This window comes from Manduca sexta, chromosome 6 (assembly GCF_014839805.1).
Source record: "Manduca sexta isolate Smith_Timp_Sample1 chromosome 6, JHU_Msex_v1.0, whole genome shotgun sequence".
In the NCBI taxonomy this organism is placed as follows: Eukaryota; Metazoa; Arthropoda; class Insecta; order Lepidoptera; family Sphingidae; genus Manduca; species Manduca sexta.
This window is the reverse complement of record NC_051120.1, coordinates 2,864,915-2,885,080: the sequence shown is the minus strand read 5'-3', so window position 1 is coordinate 2,885,080 and position 20,166 is coordinate 2,864,915. Positions and strand designations below refer to the sequence as shown.

The window sequence follows — 20,166 nt, the reverse complement described above, 5'->3', positions numbered from 1 at the left end:
ATAAACTACGTTAATTAAGTAATACTATAATATTCTGATGTACCTTGACTTATCATAAGTGTAACTATGTTCGCCTACGTGATAAATAAAGCATTTTATTTTATTTTAGGATATGATCTATCTCTGTATTGAATTTTATCCAAATCTTTTTAGCTATTTCTGAACTTGCGGAAGTCTTCAACAACTTTTGTCGCTAATCTAAACCTCGTTTAATATATCCTTCCTCTTCCAGTCACCCAGTCGGAGCAAGAAAGGTCCTGCATAGCACTACTCCGGCTGCAGCGAAGGTCTGGCCAGTTCCTCTGGGTGCACGCCGTGCTGCAGCTCAAGGACAACTTGGAAAACTCACAGCGGCCCGTCATAGTCTGCACTAACCAGGTTTTAAGGTGAGTTCAATTGTATTTTACTCATATTTGTCACGACATGGTGAGGATTTTTATTTTACTGGCAAGGTATAAGCTGATTATAATAATAGTAGTCATACATATTATTAAAAACCAATTCAACTTCATAATTTCTAGTTTAAATATGGCAGTAAAGAATAAAAGATACATTATTTTTTAATACAATGCTATTATATACCTACTTCTATACTTCAGCAATGGTGATTCTGGTGCAGCTATTTTCTGTGTATAAGCATATTTTGAGACCTATATAACAATGATAATTAAGAAAGTTCTACAATATAGGATTCCCAATTAATAAGCGGTTACGAAAATACAGAAAAAGACTTGTTAAGACGATAATTGAAATCACTAGACACCACTCATATAATCTGGTCTATTCATAATCCTTCCTCTCTCATTGGTAATGCGTAAACAGTACCCTAAACTCAATACCAAATAAACAATTGTAATGCACGCGAGCTATGTCGCTAATTGATATCTGCAAAATGTTCGTAACACCTCACAACATTCCTGGCTACTGATAAATCTCGGCTAATTATTCAAACAATTAATCACTCTATTTACAATGCGATAAACAATGAACGTGACCTATTTGACTTCAAAGATTTTCAAAACTGGAGGCCCTGATATATATTTCTGGTCAGTCAATTTATTTTTAAATAGATATTGTTGGTTTTGATAAGAGATGTGAGTAGATACCTTTTTTGGATGATAAAAGTGATTTTAAATTAAGAATAATATCAGCCCTGTATTATAATACTATCCCACAGCTGGGCACGGGCCTCATCTACTACTGAGGGATTAGGCCTTAGTCCACAGTGGACTACTACTACAAAACTACTACGGATTTGCAGAATTCACATACTCATTTTCCCTTAATCGTTAAAACAGGCGATAATTCGCAAAGACTATACTCGTACACATAACTTTTTGGCAAAAGTCAGAAGTGCGTGCCTTTGGGTTTTGATACTTCGAAAATTCGTCACGGCAGTTCATTTCATTCCCAACTAGGCTGTGGTTTTGAATTATTGTTGCTTAATTATTTAATGTATTACCAATTACGAAATTATAGTCTTTGAATTATCATTTTTGGTAATCTGACTACCTCATGCTTGCCTTGACTGCTTCGATGACATAGTTATATTACGTTACGACTGTAATGCTAAGGTCTCGGGCTCGATCTCCAGGTCGGGCAAAGTGATATTGGGTCTTTCTACTCAGCATCAGCCCCGAGTCTGAAATTTGTACCCGATATATCAATAGGCTCGCCTCCTATCACATCATGGGACGGGATACACACAAGGAAACAAGTGAGGGCCTAGTTGCCTCTCTGCCTACCCCTTCTGGGATATAGGCGTGAGTGTGTGTAAAATACCTCGTTCCAATAACTCAACGAGACGCTAGTGAAACCTCACCACGGTCATTACCATCCTCTTACTAGCAGTAAATTACCTGACCACTACATCGAACATAATCGTTCTCCCTCGGGAATCTCTTATTAACCATTAATATAGTAACAGCCGGCAATCGAGTTGCGATCCAGGGTGAAATCACTTCATCATGCCGATGCGCACGCGCAATTATACTGTTAGACGTCAATGTGCAGTTTATGTGACGTGAATTAGTTAAGGATGGATTAGTTTGATGGTTTTATGTTAGCCTATTGATAGCAATTGAAGGTAATATAGAAAATTTAATGGATTCTAGATAAAGGGGAAGTGACGTTCGAGCGTACGAATCTCAAATTAAATTAAATTAAAACTGTAGGTGTAACAGTAAATATTATATTAAAGACACAAGTATGTACAGAAAACTGCCAAAAATAACGTAGGTACTTAAGTACATCGCAATAAAATAGACTAGCATAATACAAACATTTATGTTGTATGAACTATACCTGGTGAACTATACTTACCTAAAATAGTGTAGCCATTTTGATACGTTAAAAAAACAATCTGCAACGTCTTATAATTTTAAATATGTAAACAGAAATAAAAACAATGCATCCGTTGATCTACGTCGTACACAGTATTTAGTATTTAATAGACACACACACAACATCACGCATTTATCTCCGAAGGGTTATGCAAAGGCGCAACAAGGGCACTCACTTTTAGCCAAGTGTATTCCGTCCCATGATGTGATAGGGGGCAAGCCTATCGCCATATTGTGCACAAATTCCAGACTTCGGGCTGATACTGAGTTGAAAAACCCAAATATCACTTTGCCCGACCCGGGATTAGAACCCAGGACCTCAGACCGCTGTCGTACCTCGTGTCGTACACCTCTAAGGCGCAATTTAATAAACTCCGTCATAAATCCAGGGCCCAAGTCCTTTTATGCTAATGTCAACATAAATATTATCATAAATACAACAGCTATTACGTAAGAACTACAAATAAACCGTAAACTCTGTGTTAAATCTTCGTTAGCGTTTCGTAACTTCGAAGCAATGATTATAGTTATTATAGCGCGTTGCAAATCAAATTACGCCGCATTTCCTTACTCGTCGTCAGTAATATTGGACGTATGTAGATCTCTGAATTTATTATACCGTTTTCTGACATAGTGAACATATAAATAGTATTTTGTATAATATAGTACGCAAAGGAGGTCCTTTAATTCATGAACAAATCTATTTATCGAAATAAAGTACAACAGATATGGTAAAACCATCTTTATAAACGTATATACAAAAGTACCAAGATCTGATGTATTTCACTTAAGGTGCCCATATCATTGACCATAATAAATGGAAGGAGTTTAAAATTGGTTATAATAGTAATAAACAAAAACAATTGTACTGACATAATTTTGATTTTAATTTACACTCACGTCTATTCCCAGAGGGGTAGGCAGAGATGCAATCAGGGCGCCCACTTTCCGCCCAATGTATATCGTCCCATGATATGATAAAAGGCGAGCCTATCCCCATATCAGGCACAAATTTCAGACCCCGGGTTCATACTGAGTAGAAAAACTCAATATCAGTGCCTAACTCGAGCATCAAACCCGGGTCCTCAACACTGCAATGGTATCGTAATACACAACCGAGGAAATCATAAGTCATTTCAATGCCATCTAAATATCCTACGAATAGCTTTAAAATACTTTATACAATAACCACTTCTACAACATTCCTGCCGCATATTTTTAAGAACTAGATTTGAACACACTTTACTTAATAATATTTACTGTGTGAACTCGTAAAAGTCAAGTTAATCTCACACTCGATCATTTTGCTAGCGATTCTATCAAATATTATTGCTCTTACGTCACTCCTAGGTGATAAAATTTTATAAACATTAATTTTAACTTTATTGCTAAATAAATTCACTATAAAACCTGCAGTTTAAACTTGATTAATGATTTCAACGGCAATTATAAATTTTTTGTAAAAACAAAATGTAAAAAATAATGACCGTTAAACACGTGATAAGAATTTTAAAATATTTCTATTTATATTTTATCGCTAGATTTACTATAGAATTGGTTTATATTTTGAGGAAGATAATATTTAATCTGTTGGTATTAATACATTCACTTAAATATTAAGAATTAAAATCCAAAATTGAGTTTTAAAATTATTTGCTCTAGCAGATAATATATCGTCATAAAGATCGTAAAACTTATCATTTGCAATTTCAAAAAAATTATACGAACGAAACAAAACATACCATGCATTTAGATTTAAATTCTTTGCCCCGCAAAGCCTATTAAGGCCATGTAATAAAAGTCGTTTCTTCACCACCTTTTTGTTTTTATGGATTCAACTACACTATGGAAACAAAATGCGTTTTCGCCAATTTGCATAAAATTTATATTGGACTATGGATTAAATGTTCTATTTTGATGTCTTAAATAAACGGAGCAAGTATTTATTTCTATAGGAATATTGCATTTATAATGCCAGTTAAAGTAACGTTGCGGAGTTCCAAATTTCTAATTGAAAAACTATTTTAGTAAAATGCGACAAAATTTTTCAAAATGAATTAGAATCCCAAAATTTGCTGGTGGTAGAATAAATAAGGATAGCGACCACCGTACACAAGGTGTTAAAACCCGCCATAGTGGCCCACGTAAGTGTGTCATATTCCGGGATCAGCCTGTGTATATCCGATTCCAACGGGCCGGCATAATTGTCTCGACTGCCGAGGAGTAATCTCTCATCAGATGACATTCTATTGGACCTCATTCCACTTACCATCACAAGCAGTGGAGTCAAGTGCCCGTATTAAAAAAATCGTAACAATTTGAAATAGAAGGGTTACTTGGCTTTAAAGGCCTACTTGCATTTTAAACATCACCTCATCCTCATTTTCTATTAACCTCCACTGAATAGAGAGGCTTAGATAAAAATATATCTCGGGGTACAAAGGCATTTACTATTACACCACGTCGTATGATCATATTATAAAATAAGCTATTTCACGCACAACTGATTATGATTACGGCTATTATCATAGGTATTGGCGCACTAAGGCAAATAGTAATTATGTCTTACCCTGTAATTGAGGATAATTCTCATATTCTCGGCCATATTTAAATTCTTGGAATACTTCGAAGATTCGACTGGAATTTGTTGTCTTCCAGTTTTCTGTTCGTAAATTATCGTGTTTCGTAAAAATATTTATTCGTCATAATTTAAATATAGCCCGTTAAAACTTAACAAAATAATGCAGATTTATTAAATTTAGTTAAATCAGTGTAGTAGTTGTTACTTAATATTTGAAGTATATAATATTTTCCAGATTGCGAACTTATCTTTTAGTTTCGAACTAGTTCCAAATTTAAATATCGAAAGACCGAATGAATTTCTTTATTTAAAACAGTATCCGCGGAATTTGTGTAGTTTACAAACTATACTGTCAAACGTTAAATGCTCGCCGAATGTGAGAACAGAATCCATACAGCCTTCGCATAAGTTAACACCATCAACAAATCCCTCATGAGTCATCTTTTATGAAAAATCCAAACATCCTAAACGTTCCACTGACAACTAATTGGCTTCAAAAGGCTGAACTATTAAACCGAGCGATAATTCCACAGGCTCACGGTGCGCCGTGGACTTTGAAAAATTACCGCCATAACTTAACGCGGTCACTTACAGACTTCCCTATTGAGATATCAATATTAGATGACGCTGTACGACGTACGCCTCTCGCGTAAACACAGCTCTTACTACGAATCGGGACTACTCGAATACGATTGTGAAATACTTTTTAATTTTTTGTATTTTAACGTCGACGAAATTATCGAATTTAAAAAGCGTAGTTAATTTTCATCGCTTTTTTAAGTGGACAAAATAGGTTCCTATTATTATGAAGTACGATATTAAATTAATGATTATATACAATTCCATGATTTACTTTCTGCATTATTTTTTTTAATAAATATTGAAAAGTTACACACATTCTTTTCGTCACGCGTTTATACTGGCTATAATCAAAGTTCAAACTCGATATTATTGGCAAGAAGAGTAAAACCCAAAATGTTGTTCAAATTCCCGCGTTCATTCTTACGACTCCCTCCAATATTAAGGTGATTAAGCAATCATATGCTCAAGGTTTTACTAGTTTTTAGTGCTTGATTTTTTTGTTAATAACATCTCTAACTGTACAAAACTTTGTAATTAATCTAACATAAAAATTCTTTAAATTGCACTTCCCAAAACTCGATCGAAAACCGCAACAATGGTACCGTTTCGCAGAGAATAAATATTGTAAAGGGGTGATTTATTGAGTCAGAGCGCGGCCGGAGAGCCGATCGGCCCGCCGATGTTACTATCGGGATGGCTTGAAATATGCCCGCAGAGAGCTATTGTTGTGATGTGAGAAACGGTGTATAACAAGCGCCGCGCTTGATCGATGGAACTGGTAACACCACGCCGTATTTTATGAGAATGCGGCTAATTTTAATAGGTTTGGACGAATTTGGTGATGTCATTGAAATTAGGTTATAGAGATTCTTTTTTTAAATTTTAAATTATGCTATAATTGTAACGGCTGAATTTGGAGGAACAGAAAATAGAATTATAATTAGCGGAAATTTTAATTGTCTCACTTTGAAATTCGGTTTTTTGTGTAATCACCGTTCATATCGAATATGTTATTTGGTATTAATTGTTAGTTCTGGAAATCGAATCCTTCACAACCTCACAACTCGCACAACCGATGCTTCCATTTAACCGATTATGCGGTTATTTATACCGGCATTATTTCAAATTGTAGCTGCAGATAAAGTTTTAATAGGCATTGTATTTTGTTGATATTACAGTTTTATCGCTTTTGCCGTAAAATACATTTGAGGTGAAACCACACAAAGCGAAAGAGCTAAGAACAGCATATCGCTCGTCAATTTTGTATGCAGTAGCTTCTGCTCGCAGCTCCGGCCACGTTTTTCTATATATAGACTACTTTTTTATTCTGGCGTCAGACAAAAGTCGCGTCTCAAAACGTAGCTTCGTATTGCTAAAAAAATTTGCCCAATCAAACATAATATAAAAGTTTTAGCTTTATAATATTATTATTTATTTATACACTTTATATAAAGAGAAGTATATTGGCGGACTTATCTATTATATAGATTTACCTGCGACGTATAGTCCAATAAGTTCCAAACGATACCATATATTAAAGTACAAACAATATTTAACCATATACTTTATGTAGCCGTATATTTTATGCATATCGTTTGCTTTAATGGTAAATGAAAACATCGTGAGGAAACCTTCATACCTGAGAAATTCTCCAAGAATTTTGAGGGTATGTAAAATCCGCAAATCCGCACTAGGGTAGCGTGATTAACTAAGGCCTAATCACTCTCAATAGTAAAGATCCCTGCCCTGCTGTGGGACAACAAATAATACAGGGCTGATATTATTATTATGTTGTATCTTTCCTGCGGGAAATCACGGCATAAAGGCCGGTCCTTTTGGAAGGCTTGCGTGGGGACATGGATCCAACACGTAGAAGCCTATTATTATATTTAGCCACATCGCACCATCGCGACGTCGCTCAGTGCGGTTACACCTTTAAAGTTTTAATGTTCTTGACTTGCGTCACTTGTGCAACAGATTTGAAGTGTTTATTCTCAACCTCTCCCAACTTTCTATTGTCTGAAACTCGAAATTTATTACACCATTCACTAATCCAGATTAGGCGTAGTCGGAGATACTAATCGGTGCTAACAAAATCATTATACTCGCGGCCCGCTGTGACAAAAGAGTGGCATTAAGGACACGGCCACATTCAATACTAGCGAGTTACGACAAAAATATATTGCTGGAATTGTTAGATTTATTACGCAATTATGTATTTATAATATTGTATTATTAAGTTGCATGAACTTAAAAAATGTTATTTAGAAATTACACTTAATGCTTTATCGGAACAATCGTACGTAGTAGACATACCGCGTGAATTAATCTGGGTAAGTATTTAAGTAGTATCACTCTATAAGTTCACGTAATAAATATATTTCTGCCGCCAAAATGCAGTTTGGATACACTGATCTGGTCCACACAGTTGGCATTGCGATTTTTTTCTACGGACACGACAAATTGATCCCATTGCACCTGATTATAAGTCGAGGGGGGTTCAAGAGAATGTTTATTGGCGAGAGATGATTACCCCTAGGCAGTCGTTACAATTATGCCGGCCTGTTACAACCAGATATACCTACCAAAAAGTACCAACTACTCGGTAATATTAAACTCATCATTTAATGACACGAATCATGAGCACAGTTCAATGTCATTCAATGCTTTCTAATTAAAAGATCTGAGTGATACAGTTTATGGGCAGTCATTCACTCAACTCCAGACAAACGTCTTAAAATTATTGAAAATCTATAAAAGTGTCAATACAAAACAACACCATGTGTCACACTAAAATCACACAAACCACTGCATTTTTTTTTACTTCCATAATATTCTCTAAAAAACAACACCCTGTACTACACAAATAAATCCAGCCCATAGATTAACATCTGTCATTACTTAAGTGAAACAACGTTCAATAAACCCTTTAACCCCACAAAACTGAATAATAGCGTGTCTACCGTTGGTGAGAACGCGTTGCGGTAAGTAGGTGTCATATCTTGTTTATAGTTCGGCGTGGGTGTGACGTGATCCTAATTGTCAGTAGGCGCTAGTTAGATAGTAAATCTAAATTAATTTGAATGGCCGAGTGGGTGACAGTCCAGGTTGACCTAAACAATCAGCCCGCACAAAGGAGCGGTGGCGCGGCCCTAAAGCACTTTAGTTGTGAGACAGCTGGTCGAAGTTAGAAGCGAAAATCTTAGAATATAAATAGTTATGTTCAAGTTACGACCGTTTTCAATAGACGAAACGAACTTAACCTTCGTTCCGGTACTGAGAATAAACTATTCAATATAAGTTATTTGTAAGCATGTCAAAAAAGTACTGATCCATTTTCGCGATAGATTAAAAAAGTGATTGGGATCGTTTATTGAAAACGGGATTTAGATTAGAACACTTGCAAACTCTTTCAGGGTTCGACACGACAAACGTATCATGTAACAATTGGGTACGCCATTAAGAATCAAAAAAGAAAGGAGAGTCCGTGGAAACAATACCCATTCTGAAAGAATTGCTTGAGTCGCCACAAATATTAATTTTCAGTATGGGTGTTAATAGCCCCGCAGTTTATTTATTAGTTAAAACCCTCTACGTCTGATGGGGAACGGAATAGAGTTCCGATTAAGTGTCGACGATACCTAAGTATCCCTCGCCAGTCAACATCTTATTCCCGGTTAAACTAAATATAGACGGAATGATTCGGAACGAAATTCACATGTAGGCTAGTATTGCGGGTGGAAACCTCGTGTCCAATGGTCGCCATCGGGGCAGAATAAAATTACTATTTACCGTCTAATTACGCCATTTCTTGTAACTTACAGCACACATGAATACGGTGGTTGGTATAAATCCGGCGTGCTCACTAGCTCGGTTGCATTGTTCGGTGGATTGCGTCATTTGTCACGTTCAAAGCTGATGCGTTTGCGAAACTCATGTTCCTCCGCTCCCCCACTGACAAACTGGTGCCTTTTAATAATGAGAACCGCTTACGGATTTTATGCGGGTTGCAGACCGAAAACAAAGCTATACGAGCTAAGAAAATTACACAAAGTACAGCTTAGCTCATATCGTTTACAGTTTGCACACAAGAATGAAATGAATTTATTTCAACCTGTAAAATGTTATACAATATTTAGATTCCGTAAATGTTAACTCTACCATCAGTTCGGAAATCAGTTCTGTTCTGTCTGTTTAAGGAATAAACTACAGTGAAAAAAAATACAATCGATTATTTTATTGTTGTTTAGATTCCTAGATAAAACATCTCGGCTATGCGACTTAAGCTAACTAACATAGCTTAGTTTTCGGTCTACAACTCGCATAACCACCGTACGGTCTTATTGCCTTGGATGGTACCATATCAGTGGCTCAGTATTACAAGCTCCTATGTTCATTTTTACTTGTATTCCAAATATGAAATTAAAAGTATTCATGTTGGTAAAAATTTGCATAGACAATTCATGTTTCCTCCTTTATTTATCTTGTGGGATTTGAAGTGATTACTGAGAAAGACTTAGAATCGTGTGATATATAATCAAATTTGAACATGGAATATGACATAGAACTTTTAATAGTACGCCAAAGATTCACTGCCAATTTCAATAAACAATTCCAACCGCTTTTTTCGATCCAATTCAAAAATGGACCAATCAGGACATAGTTTCTTTGACATGCTTATAAATAAGTTATTATGATTGGTTCATTGAAGTTTGAGATTGGGATCGTTTATTGAAAATGGCGGTATATCGTTTTCGTCATAGCTCGGTAAGGCTGGTGCCTGATGAGCACTGCTCATTTAATGGCTGTTCGGGATTACTGGATGGTACTGTAAACTGAATAGTTCGTCATAGCATTTGAATAGATGAGGAAACTGTTATATAGTCAACAAGAGATTTTATGACCAAATGGATGATCTATATAGTCATAAAATTACGTATTTCTAAAACTTATTGGAGCATCTGTATAAAGTTAATGCAAGTAGCAATAACTGGTGGTTGTCTTGTATGCGAGGAACCGTCGGGGTAAATACCAATGCTATGTTTATTTCAATCGCCAACTAGCTTGCATGCTCTTTTATGTTTTGGTTTAAAGGAAATTGTGATCAGTGAAGTACTGGGCATTTTGAGGCTTACCATTTTATGTCTTAGAGTGACGAGCACAATGGAGTGTCACGCGATCATCATTTCAGCCGGGAATCGTCCACTGCTGGACATAGGCTTCCCCCATAGGGCGCCATAGGGACCGGTTCTGTGCCACCCTCATCCATCGGACTCCGGCGACCCTCACCAGGTCGTCGGTCCATCTCGTGGGGGGCCTGCCTACGCTGCGTCTTCCGGTTCGTGGTTGCCACTCCAGAACTTTTCGTGTCACGCGATACTTTTAGTTTTTTTTTATACTATTGTTAGCTCGATGAGGGTCGACTTATACAAACACACCGGACTTTTAGGGACACGCTTTAGGCGCTCGCAACCCTTGGACATTAAGTGACCATCCTGAGGGAAACCCACTAGCGGGCTATGAATCTTGGTTCAGCATGCCCAGTGGGAAAGGATAGAGACATCAGCGATTATGGGATAAGCGTACAAACGATCTATCCGTTACTGTATTCGTCGGAATACTTTGTAATACAAAGTTCAGTATGGTGTTCTTAGTGTTTATAGGTGGCCGTATCGTTTACCTTCAAACGAATGGCATGCGAGTGTCGTCATTTTACTACAATAATAAAAAAAAAGGATGACGTTGGTTAAGTAATGTACTTGTGTGTCTTTGAACTTTTCCCAGGTGTAACTTTTATTGATCTAGTGAGGTATGAAGTGGAAAAACATGGTCTTACATAAGATTAAGATTGCAATCGTCGAAAGAGAAGTTCTCATTTAAATAGACCACTATATGTAGGGAATACAAACCTTTTCTGTGAAGCGAAGCGAGATTTATTTAGTACTATGACATTAATTGTTTAAATCCCACATGTATACATAGCTGAAACACAAGCCATTATGAATTAAAATGAATTGCTATAGTTTTAAAACATATCATAATATAAACTATATCCAAATTTGGTCACGGTCTTAGTCATTCTAAACAAAGAAGTAATCATTTACAAAAATAACAATGAACTTTAGCATTCACCTTTTAAGCAATCAGACTGAATCATTGTTTTGAAAACGAAAAGTAGAATAATTTGATCACGAAGTTAGGTCACAACAATAAGAAATTACAATAGATACAAAATAGGTTCAATATCTTCTTACTAACTCATTATTAATATACTTCATTATAGGTCTTGCTAGCAATTCGGTTCGCATGCGTCTCCCTGTGGCCAGAATGTCAGGATTATGAAGATGATACTTTGAAAATAAACATCATTGTTTAGTACACTAATTCAGCCCCGTGCCGTTCTATATCTTGCCTCCTAACAATTGAACAAAACGTAATATGAACTATGCAACTAACTAGGTAAAATTCAAAATTAAAAATCGTTGTAACACGTACCATAGGGATTTAAAAGTCAATGGAAATGTAAATAGATAATTAACAACAAAAGAACCTAAAATCCATACAAGTGATGACAATCATCGCAATATCACCACGTGTTTATAACTGATACAGTGAACGACAACAAATTGTCAACGTGTCGCGCCGCCTACATCATGTCGCGCAGATTTATGCGTTCGGCCTGCGCGGACGCACAAATTGCCGCGATACTAAGAATACTGAGCGATGATAAAATACACGGACAGGTTATTATCGATGGGTACTCGGTTTAAATGATTAAACCGAGTATTGAGACGTTGAAACGACAAACAATGGAAGTGACAAAGCAATTTATTGTATAATTCTGTAAATAATAAATTATTATATCACCGTTCGGAAATATTATGCCTGTATAGTCCAACATAATATTTGTCAGTTTCCTAAGCAATATGAATTAAGGCGATAATCGCTTCTGCGCTTACCGTAAATACACATATCGGGACGGTTCTCAGTGCCATTCAGACAATAATGTTGTTGAAATTAAAAAGTTTGCTTGATTATATTATTTACGTTTACAGTTGTATTGCATTATCAGGAGCCGTTGCGCTTCTACAATCGCTTACTTTAATAATACAAAAAAAATATATAGGAATGACATATCTTAGCGATAAGTCTTTCGGTCGGATATATCATTGCCATACTTTATTGTCTATTAATGCAAACGATGTAGAAAAGCGTCTCGGCAACGGCTTCAGGTCTACGATTTGCTCGTCTCGTAATTTAAATAGTTATACCAGTGGCAAAGGGTATATAACCCGATTCCTGCCGACTTCCCTTTATATAGAATTTATTATCTTTAGAAGGGTTTGCAGACCGCATTTTTGCATATATAGGTACCAAATATCCACAACAGCCCGACCTACTACGGGCTAAGTGCGAATAAAGGACATAGGTACCAAACATGTTTTTCAAATTCCCTTTCGAAAAATTTTACCTTACGCCACTGTTATCTAAAGAAATTTTTGACCCGAAAATCTATTAATTCTTTTTTCTCCTTAATATCTTCCAAAATATTTTAAATATGAACCATTCGTATTTCATAGTTCTTATATTAAGACTTGGAACGTATAACCTGCTCTACTATACATTTCAGGACAAAATGAAGTCGTTCGTCTAAATTGTCCGAAATAACGATCTCGTTACACATTATTTAAACCAAAACGTTTTATAGACAACTTAAAACATTCATAAAATGATCACCACAGATTATATACTTAGTCTGGCCATAAATACTGTTACACTTAATTATAAAAAAATATTACATTTGAATTTCGAATCTGTCATTTTTATACGATTGTTCATTGTGTTTTCTCATTTTGGCGCCAATACATTGTAAAATATTTTGCGATATTAAAATGGTGTGGGGTGATAAAGAGAACCGAATCGCTGTGATAGCATTACACAAAGTAGGTATGGAGCCAAATGCAATTTTTAAAACTCTCCATACACTTGGTATTAGTAAAATGTTTGTGTACCGGGCTATTAATAGGTACAATGAGACCTCCTCTGTTTGTGACAGAAAAGATCTGGCCGTCCACGTAGTGTTCGTACGAAAAAGGTGGTCAAAGCAGTAAGGGAAAGAATTCGAAGAAATCCTGTCCGAAAGCAAAAGATTTTATCTCGGGAAATGAAGATAGCACCTAGAACCATGTCGCGTATTTTAAAAGATGACTTAGGACTTGCAGCCTATAAGAGACGCACTGGCCATTTCTTAACTGATAATTTAAAGAAGAATAGGGTGGTAAAATCGAAACAACTACTGAAGCGGTACGCAAAGGGAGGTCACAGAAAAATTTTGTTTACGGATGAGAAAATTTTTACAATTGAGCAACATTTTAACAAACAAAATGACCGTATTTATGCTCAAAGCTCTAAGGAAGCTTCCCAATTAGTCGACAGAGTGCAACGTGGACATTATCCGACTTCAGTGATGGTTTGGTGGGGTGTTAGCTATGAAGGAGTGACTGAGCCATATTTTTGTGAAAAAGGTATCAAAACATCGGCACAAGTGTATCAAGATACCATTCTTGAGAAGGTAGTTAAGCCCCTTAACATCACCATGTTCAATAACCAAGTATGGTCCTTCCAGCAAGACTCGGCGCCGGGTCATAAAGCTCGGTCCACGCAGTCTTGGTTGGAATCGAACGTTTCGGACTTCATCAGAGCTGAAGACTGGCCGTCGTCTAGTCCCGATCTTAATCCGCTGGATTATGATTTGTGGTCAGTTTTAGAGAGTACAGCTTGCTCTAAACGCCATGATAATTTGGAGTCCCTAAAACAATCTATACGATTGGCAGTGAAGAATTTTCCCATGGAAAGAGTGCGTGCTTCTATTGATAACTGGCCTCATCGTTTAAAGGACTGTATTGCAGCCAATGGAGACCACTTCGAATAAGCTTTTATATTTTTAATTGTTTTATATTTATGTATTAAACTGACACACTGTAAAAGTAATAAATGTTATTTGCAGTTAACAATTTTCTTTTTTCTTTATTACAATATTTATGGCAAGACTAGGTATATTAGAATAAAATACATTTAATAATAGTTAATAACAATTAATGAGATTATATCGCGAAATTAAACAGAATAGAGTGCTCCGGCGGCGCTGGCTTGCTTTAACTGCTGTCGATTAAACTTAAAACTTGAGTCACTAACTTAAATATAGAACGAACTTACTGGTTGGCTTTGAATTTTAAACCTTCTTGTTATTTACGTCTTAAGTATGCGTTTTAAACAGTTCTGTTATACGGTACTTTAACTGTCATGTATTTGAATGTTTGGTAAATTGTAAGTGATTCCGATAGATATACGCTTGTGTGGTGGAACTGAATATGTTTTTTTCGTAACTGGAAAGGAACCATCGTTTATTATATGGGTAATGCTATCATCGTGGCTTATTCTAGCCATTAATTCTGTATGTTTCATTCTTAGGTTGTATGTCCAGTAATACATATCGGTAGGATTTCAAATGTGCAAGGTCGCTCGTAGATCAATATAATTTTTGGACTGATCTATACTTACCATCAGAATAAAAATATATATTGAGGCATTTTGACATTGCGTTTGTACATGAAACCACATACTCGTCTTTACCTCTGCTAACATTGTGACAAGAATCATTCATGAATAATGAATATTTACACAAAATCCCGGTTTCACTTTCCTGATTTTTTGATAATTTTGTAGTTTAGTGCGAATATGGTGTGTCTGGGAGTGTATTTCTGACTGAAAGTGTGATGTTGCCGCTGCGACGAATTCACTTAGAGTAGTGGTACATTGCGTTAGAGAGTGTAAAATTAAACTTACTTTTCATTGCTATTTAAACTTACACTATTTATTTGACATCTATGCTAACTTATTGTAGATTTATTTTCATGATAATACGTATGTGATTTCATTTGATAACGCAATGTAAAAATGACCCTATATATTTCATATTAAAGTAAATACAGGAACAAACAACAAATAACTTTTAAATTACATAAAACAAATCATAAAAGTCGCATACATAACCCGTCGACGATAAACATCACTGAACGTAAGTCGATTTCCAACATTCTGCCAACTCGGTTATGCATAACAAGCGACGTAAAAAATGCCACTTACTATACGAGAGAACCTTGAATATTATCTTCAAATGATCTAATAGGATTTAACGAGATTTATTTAACTTCAACCGGAGTTTTATTAGGTTCGCTACGTGTTCCCATTTAATATGCAAAAAGCTACGTTAATGAGAATGGTTTCATATAACAAATTTCATTTAGAATTGGTATTCAGTTGTATTTTGTAATTCACAGGTCGATTTTTGGTCGTCTTTTTCTGTTTAGGAATTTTGTGTTTTAAGTAATTACTAGCTTCCGCTCGCAGCTTCGCTCGCGTGGATTTCGGACTTCAAAAATGGAGGAGGTGCTCAATTTGTCGGGATGTTTTTTTTAATGTATGGTGGTATGCAGGTGGTCCGATTGTCCGGTCAGGGTCTGATGATGGGATCCTGGTGAAATCGAAGGAAGCTTATAGCATGATTTAGTATTCACGCGTGATGGCTTATTATTAGCGTATTTCATGTATAATTTTGGTGTTTCTATACCGATTTCTATGATTCTTTTTTATGGAATATTTAATAATGTTAACTTTTTAATTAGGGATGACTGAGAGTGTTATAAACGTAAGAGTAGACAAATATAATGAGAAAGCTTCGAACTGCTAAGCTATCGGGAGTTACACGTGTTATTGTGAGTCAACCATAAAAGATAGACATATGCTGTCGTGGGATATTTTTACATAATTTTAAGGAGAACATTTCCGTCATACATGATTTCTGTGTAGCTTTAATCATTAAGGTTGCACACGCGACGGAAGCTTAAAAATGGAGTAACTTCTCCCGTTTTCCCAACATTTCCCTTCACTGCTCTGCTCCTATTAATTGTAGCGTGATGAAAAGTATACTATAACCAGCACAGGAGTATGACAAATAATTGTACCAAGTTTCGTTAAAATCCGTTGAGTAGTTTTTGTTTCTATAACGGTTATACAGACAGACAGACAGACAGAAAGACAGACAGACAGACAAAATTTTTACTAATTGCATTTTTGGCATCAGTATTGATCCCTAATCACCCCCTGATAATTATTTTGGAAATATATTTCATGTACAGAATTGACCTCTCTACAGATTTATTATAAGTATAGATAGATTGGTTTTTATTTTCTTCATTATATTTCATTATTTTATTCTTATTTGGGAGTAACAAGCAATGATTAAGAAAATCACAGAGTAAAAGCTTATAACACAATTATAATAAATACGAAGGATTCGTAAAAAATCTAAAACCGACACATTTCCCGTATAATTAATGATTACTACTGATAGAATTGTAGTGCAATTACTTAATGATATTACGTGTTCGCAAAGCTCTTAATATAAAAAAAAACGTATAAGTTAAGTAGGTAATAAATCACCATTAGTTTACCGGGGTCAAGTTCATTAATGCAGAATGTATGTTCAAATGTTAAGGGTACAGGTACGGAGTTGATGTGGGTCTCACTTTAAACCCCCCTTTAATTCTTTCACTCATACATTAATACTAATATTTTGAAAGTATGGAAAGAAATTTGTAGATTTTTTAGGTAATGCTTTGATCTCTAAGTAAGAAGTTTGATGAGCTTTTTATAAGAAAAGAAACTATATTATGACTCGGGTTTCTATTTCGAAGTCAATATTTTTATAATAGTCTTTAAAACGATGATTTCGATTGGAGTCAATATTTTGTATACAGTATCTTGAAATTTTAAGTGTAGTAAGTAAATTTTGAGTTAAAGTAGTAAACGAGGGAAAAATGATAATGTTTAACTGTTACAGTTGCCTTTTTTATTAGTAATTTTTTTCATATTATGAAAATAAACTATTATTCTTTTTAATGTCCCTAAATCCGTGCCTATGGCCGCGCGCCCTTTGGTTCTGTATTCTCAGCCTTCACACAGCTATCTGCTCTTTCCTAATGCGAATGTAAAAGCGATTTGTCGCCGTCCAACACATATCTAAACTTTTATGTACATTCAATCACAAAAATACTTCATTTTCATGTAAGTAAAATTTACTTTCTGAACGTCAAAGTCAATTTTAAGTGAAAATATTACCAAGAAAACTGCAAAGACTCGAATGATCAAAGTTGCAAACGACGCAGTACATGGACATTGCTTCAATGCATTTTGGAAAATAATTCGAATTTTGTATTATTTAAAAACGAATTGAACAAAACATTTATAAATTTTTCTAAATGCTTGTGAGCACTAATGTACGTAGGTCCAGGGCTGAGTCCAACTACGTGACATTTTCCTACATCCACTATCTTAAAGGTTGCCACAAGCGCTGCAACTTAAAGGTTACAATAGGTACAAATTCAGTGTAGTCAAGGTGTCTTACGATGTCACTGAGCATTATTGTCGTTTGAATTATCTATTCTCATGTTTGTTAATCTGACATTTCCTAAGATAATTGAAAATCTACATGACTGTCAATTATAGTTAAATTCGTGATAATTGCAAGACTGTGGGTTAAACAGACATTACTGGTAATTGGGTGCTGATTATTTCGCACTTAATTATCAATAGTCAAGTTTAATTTTGATAGATTTCACAACTGTATGTCAATTTTGTAATGGACAATAATACATTATATTACTACATAAAGTAATCTATTTATCAAGGAATCATTGTTCAATATATAATAAAAAGTATCCTATGTCCGTCTCCTGGTTCTAAGCTACCTCCCCACCAATTTTCAGCCAAATCAGTTCAGCCGTTCTTGAGTTATAAATAGTGTAACTAACACGACTTTCTTTTATATATAAAGATATTAAGCTATCAATATTTATAATGATAAATATTTATTTACATTAAATAACGTAAACAAAGCGTTTTGTTTCCTTATCCTGATTTGTAATTCGAACGCGTAATTTTCGAATTTACGACACTAATTGGCAATTCTCACATACATTACTAAGTACCTTATAACATCGACTTTGCTATAATCTTATCTCAGTACAAATTGTAAGTTAAGAGTTGTGTAAATACAAAACGTAAAGACAGACTTTCAACAAACAGCGTAAGGAATAATACCCAACATAAACATTAAACTTTAGTGCAACCCATTTTCTAGTGTCTGGTAATGGGCAAACCATGTAACAATGTCCTTATTATATGTAATGCTGAGGCCAATTCTTTCACGTAATATGGGATCACCGTTATTTTAATTGCGTGCCAGTGTTCGCCGTAAAACTAATAATGTCGCAAGATGTATCAGGCTGTCTTGGACAACGCAATTGTGGTATCATTAGTATTTTGCCCATTTTATAATGTGCCTATTTATTTAAAAGGAAATATTTTTGTATGTAGGTAACAGGTGTGTGAATCCATAAATATATACTGATAACTATGTACGTAGAGTAGACAGCCGATAAATAACATTTACATTGACATTTTAATTTTATCCGACATAGTTTCCATTTAATTAAATAAAACAATTATCCGACTATATCTTAGTGTTTAAAACTCTAAATGTTAATTAAATCAATTTTCTCACAGTGAACAAGAAGCCGCAGTGATGAAGGCAAATCCGTGGCTCTACCACTACTACGCGGTACAATCTAAACTCCACTACGGTCTGGCTTACGAAGCAGCTACAAGAATGTATGGCCCACCACCCCCAGATCTTCAAGTTTACCCACCAACGATGCAGTATACCCCAGCACCTCCTGTCTGCATTAACGGGAACCAACCAGTCATGATGCCAAACCCTGGACTCCAACCTCACATAAGCCATGTGCCGGCGCATCTAGCCCCCATGCATTATGCTTACGAGAGACCTGAAAACGGCCCTGTCGATTATTCTGTCTCTCTCCAAGACAACAGGTAAGACAAATACTCATTAAGACAGCAATTTTAGGCATTTAATGTCAATACACGTGGAAATGTATACAATAGAACTTAACCCGTTATCAGAAATAGATTTAATGGCATGGCCTAGAATCAATGTAATTGCACTTAAGACCTTGCACCGTCAAAGTCTTTGTTTTGCATGCTATTAATTAGTACCTTCGTTTGCATATCTAACAGCAAACTGAATAATTCCTGCGATGGAAGTTCCGCATGTTTAACATTAGGTTCTTGTTTCAGGTACCACAATATGCGGATAGAGGATACGAGAATTCAACCTAATGCGAAACGAAAAGGAAAAAATGGCGACGATAAACCGAATACGCCGGTTTCCATGTCTCCTCGGTGTACGCCGTCCACGGTGACATCAGGAGACACGTTAGTGGCCGTTTCGGCTGGTTCTATTGCTAGTAGGCGACCAGGATCGAAAAACTTCAACATAACAGAAACCGAAATGGTTGACCAATGGAATCCTAGTCCTACGTGGTCAGAATCGGCACTGCAAAAGGTTCCTGACGTGTGTCATCAAGATTTGAGTCCGTACGTCACAACCACACCTCCCACACCCAGTGGCACCCCTTCAGCGTACACCCATAACTATAGTCATACGTTTGTGTTTGATTGGTCACCAGAGCAATATGTTCCTCATACTAACAATAGATGTAACACAGTAACCACAGAAAG

The 20,166-nt window shown here is 35.7% G+C and overlaps 1 protein-coding gene across 1 annotated transcript in view; it reads left to right on the top strand.

The window, feature by feature from the left end:
- Window positions 1-20,164, top strand: part of LOC115452247 (neuronal PAS domain-containing protein 4) — a gene marked incomplete at its 3' end in the record, with an annotated part of 142,461 nt that extends 122,297 nt beyond the window's left edge. The window contains exons 9-11 of the mRNA XM_037447512.1: window positions 233-386; window positions 19,132-19,458; window positions 19,723-20,164. Of these exons, the coding sequence (XP_037303409.1) occupies window positions 233-386; window positions 19,132-19,458; window positions 19,723-20,164 (923 nt within the window). The remainder of the gene's footprint in view (window positions 1-232; window positions 387-19,131; window positions 19,459-19,722) is intronic.
- Between the last annotated feature and the right edge of the window lie 2 nt (window positions 20,165-20,166).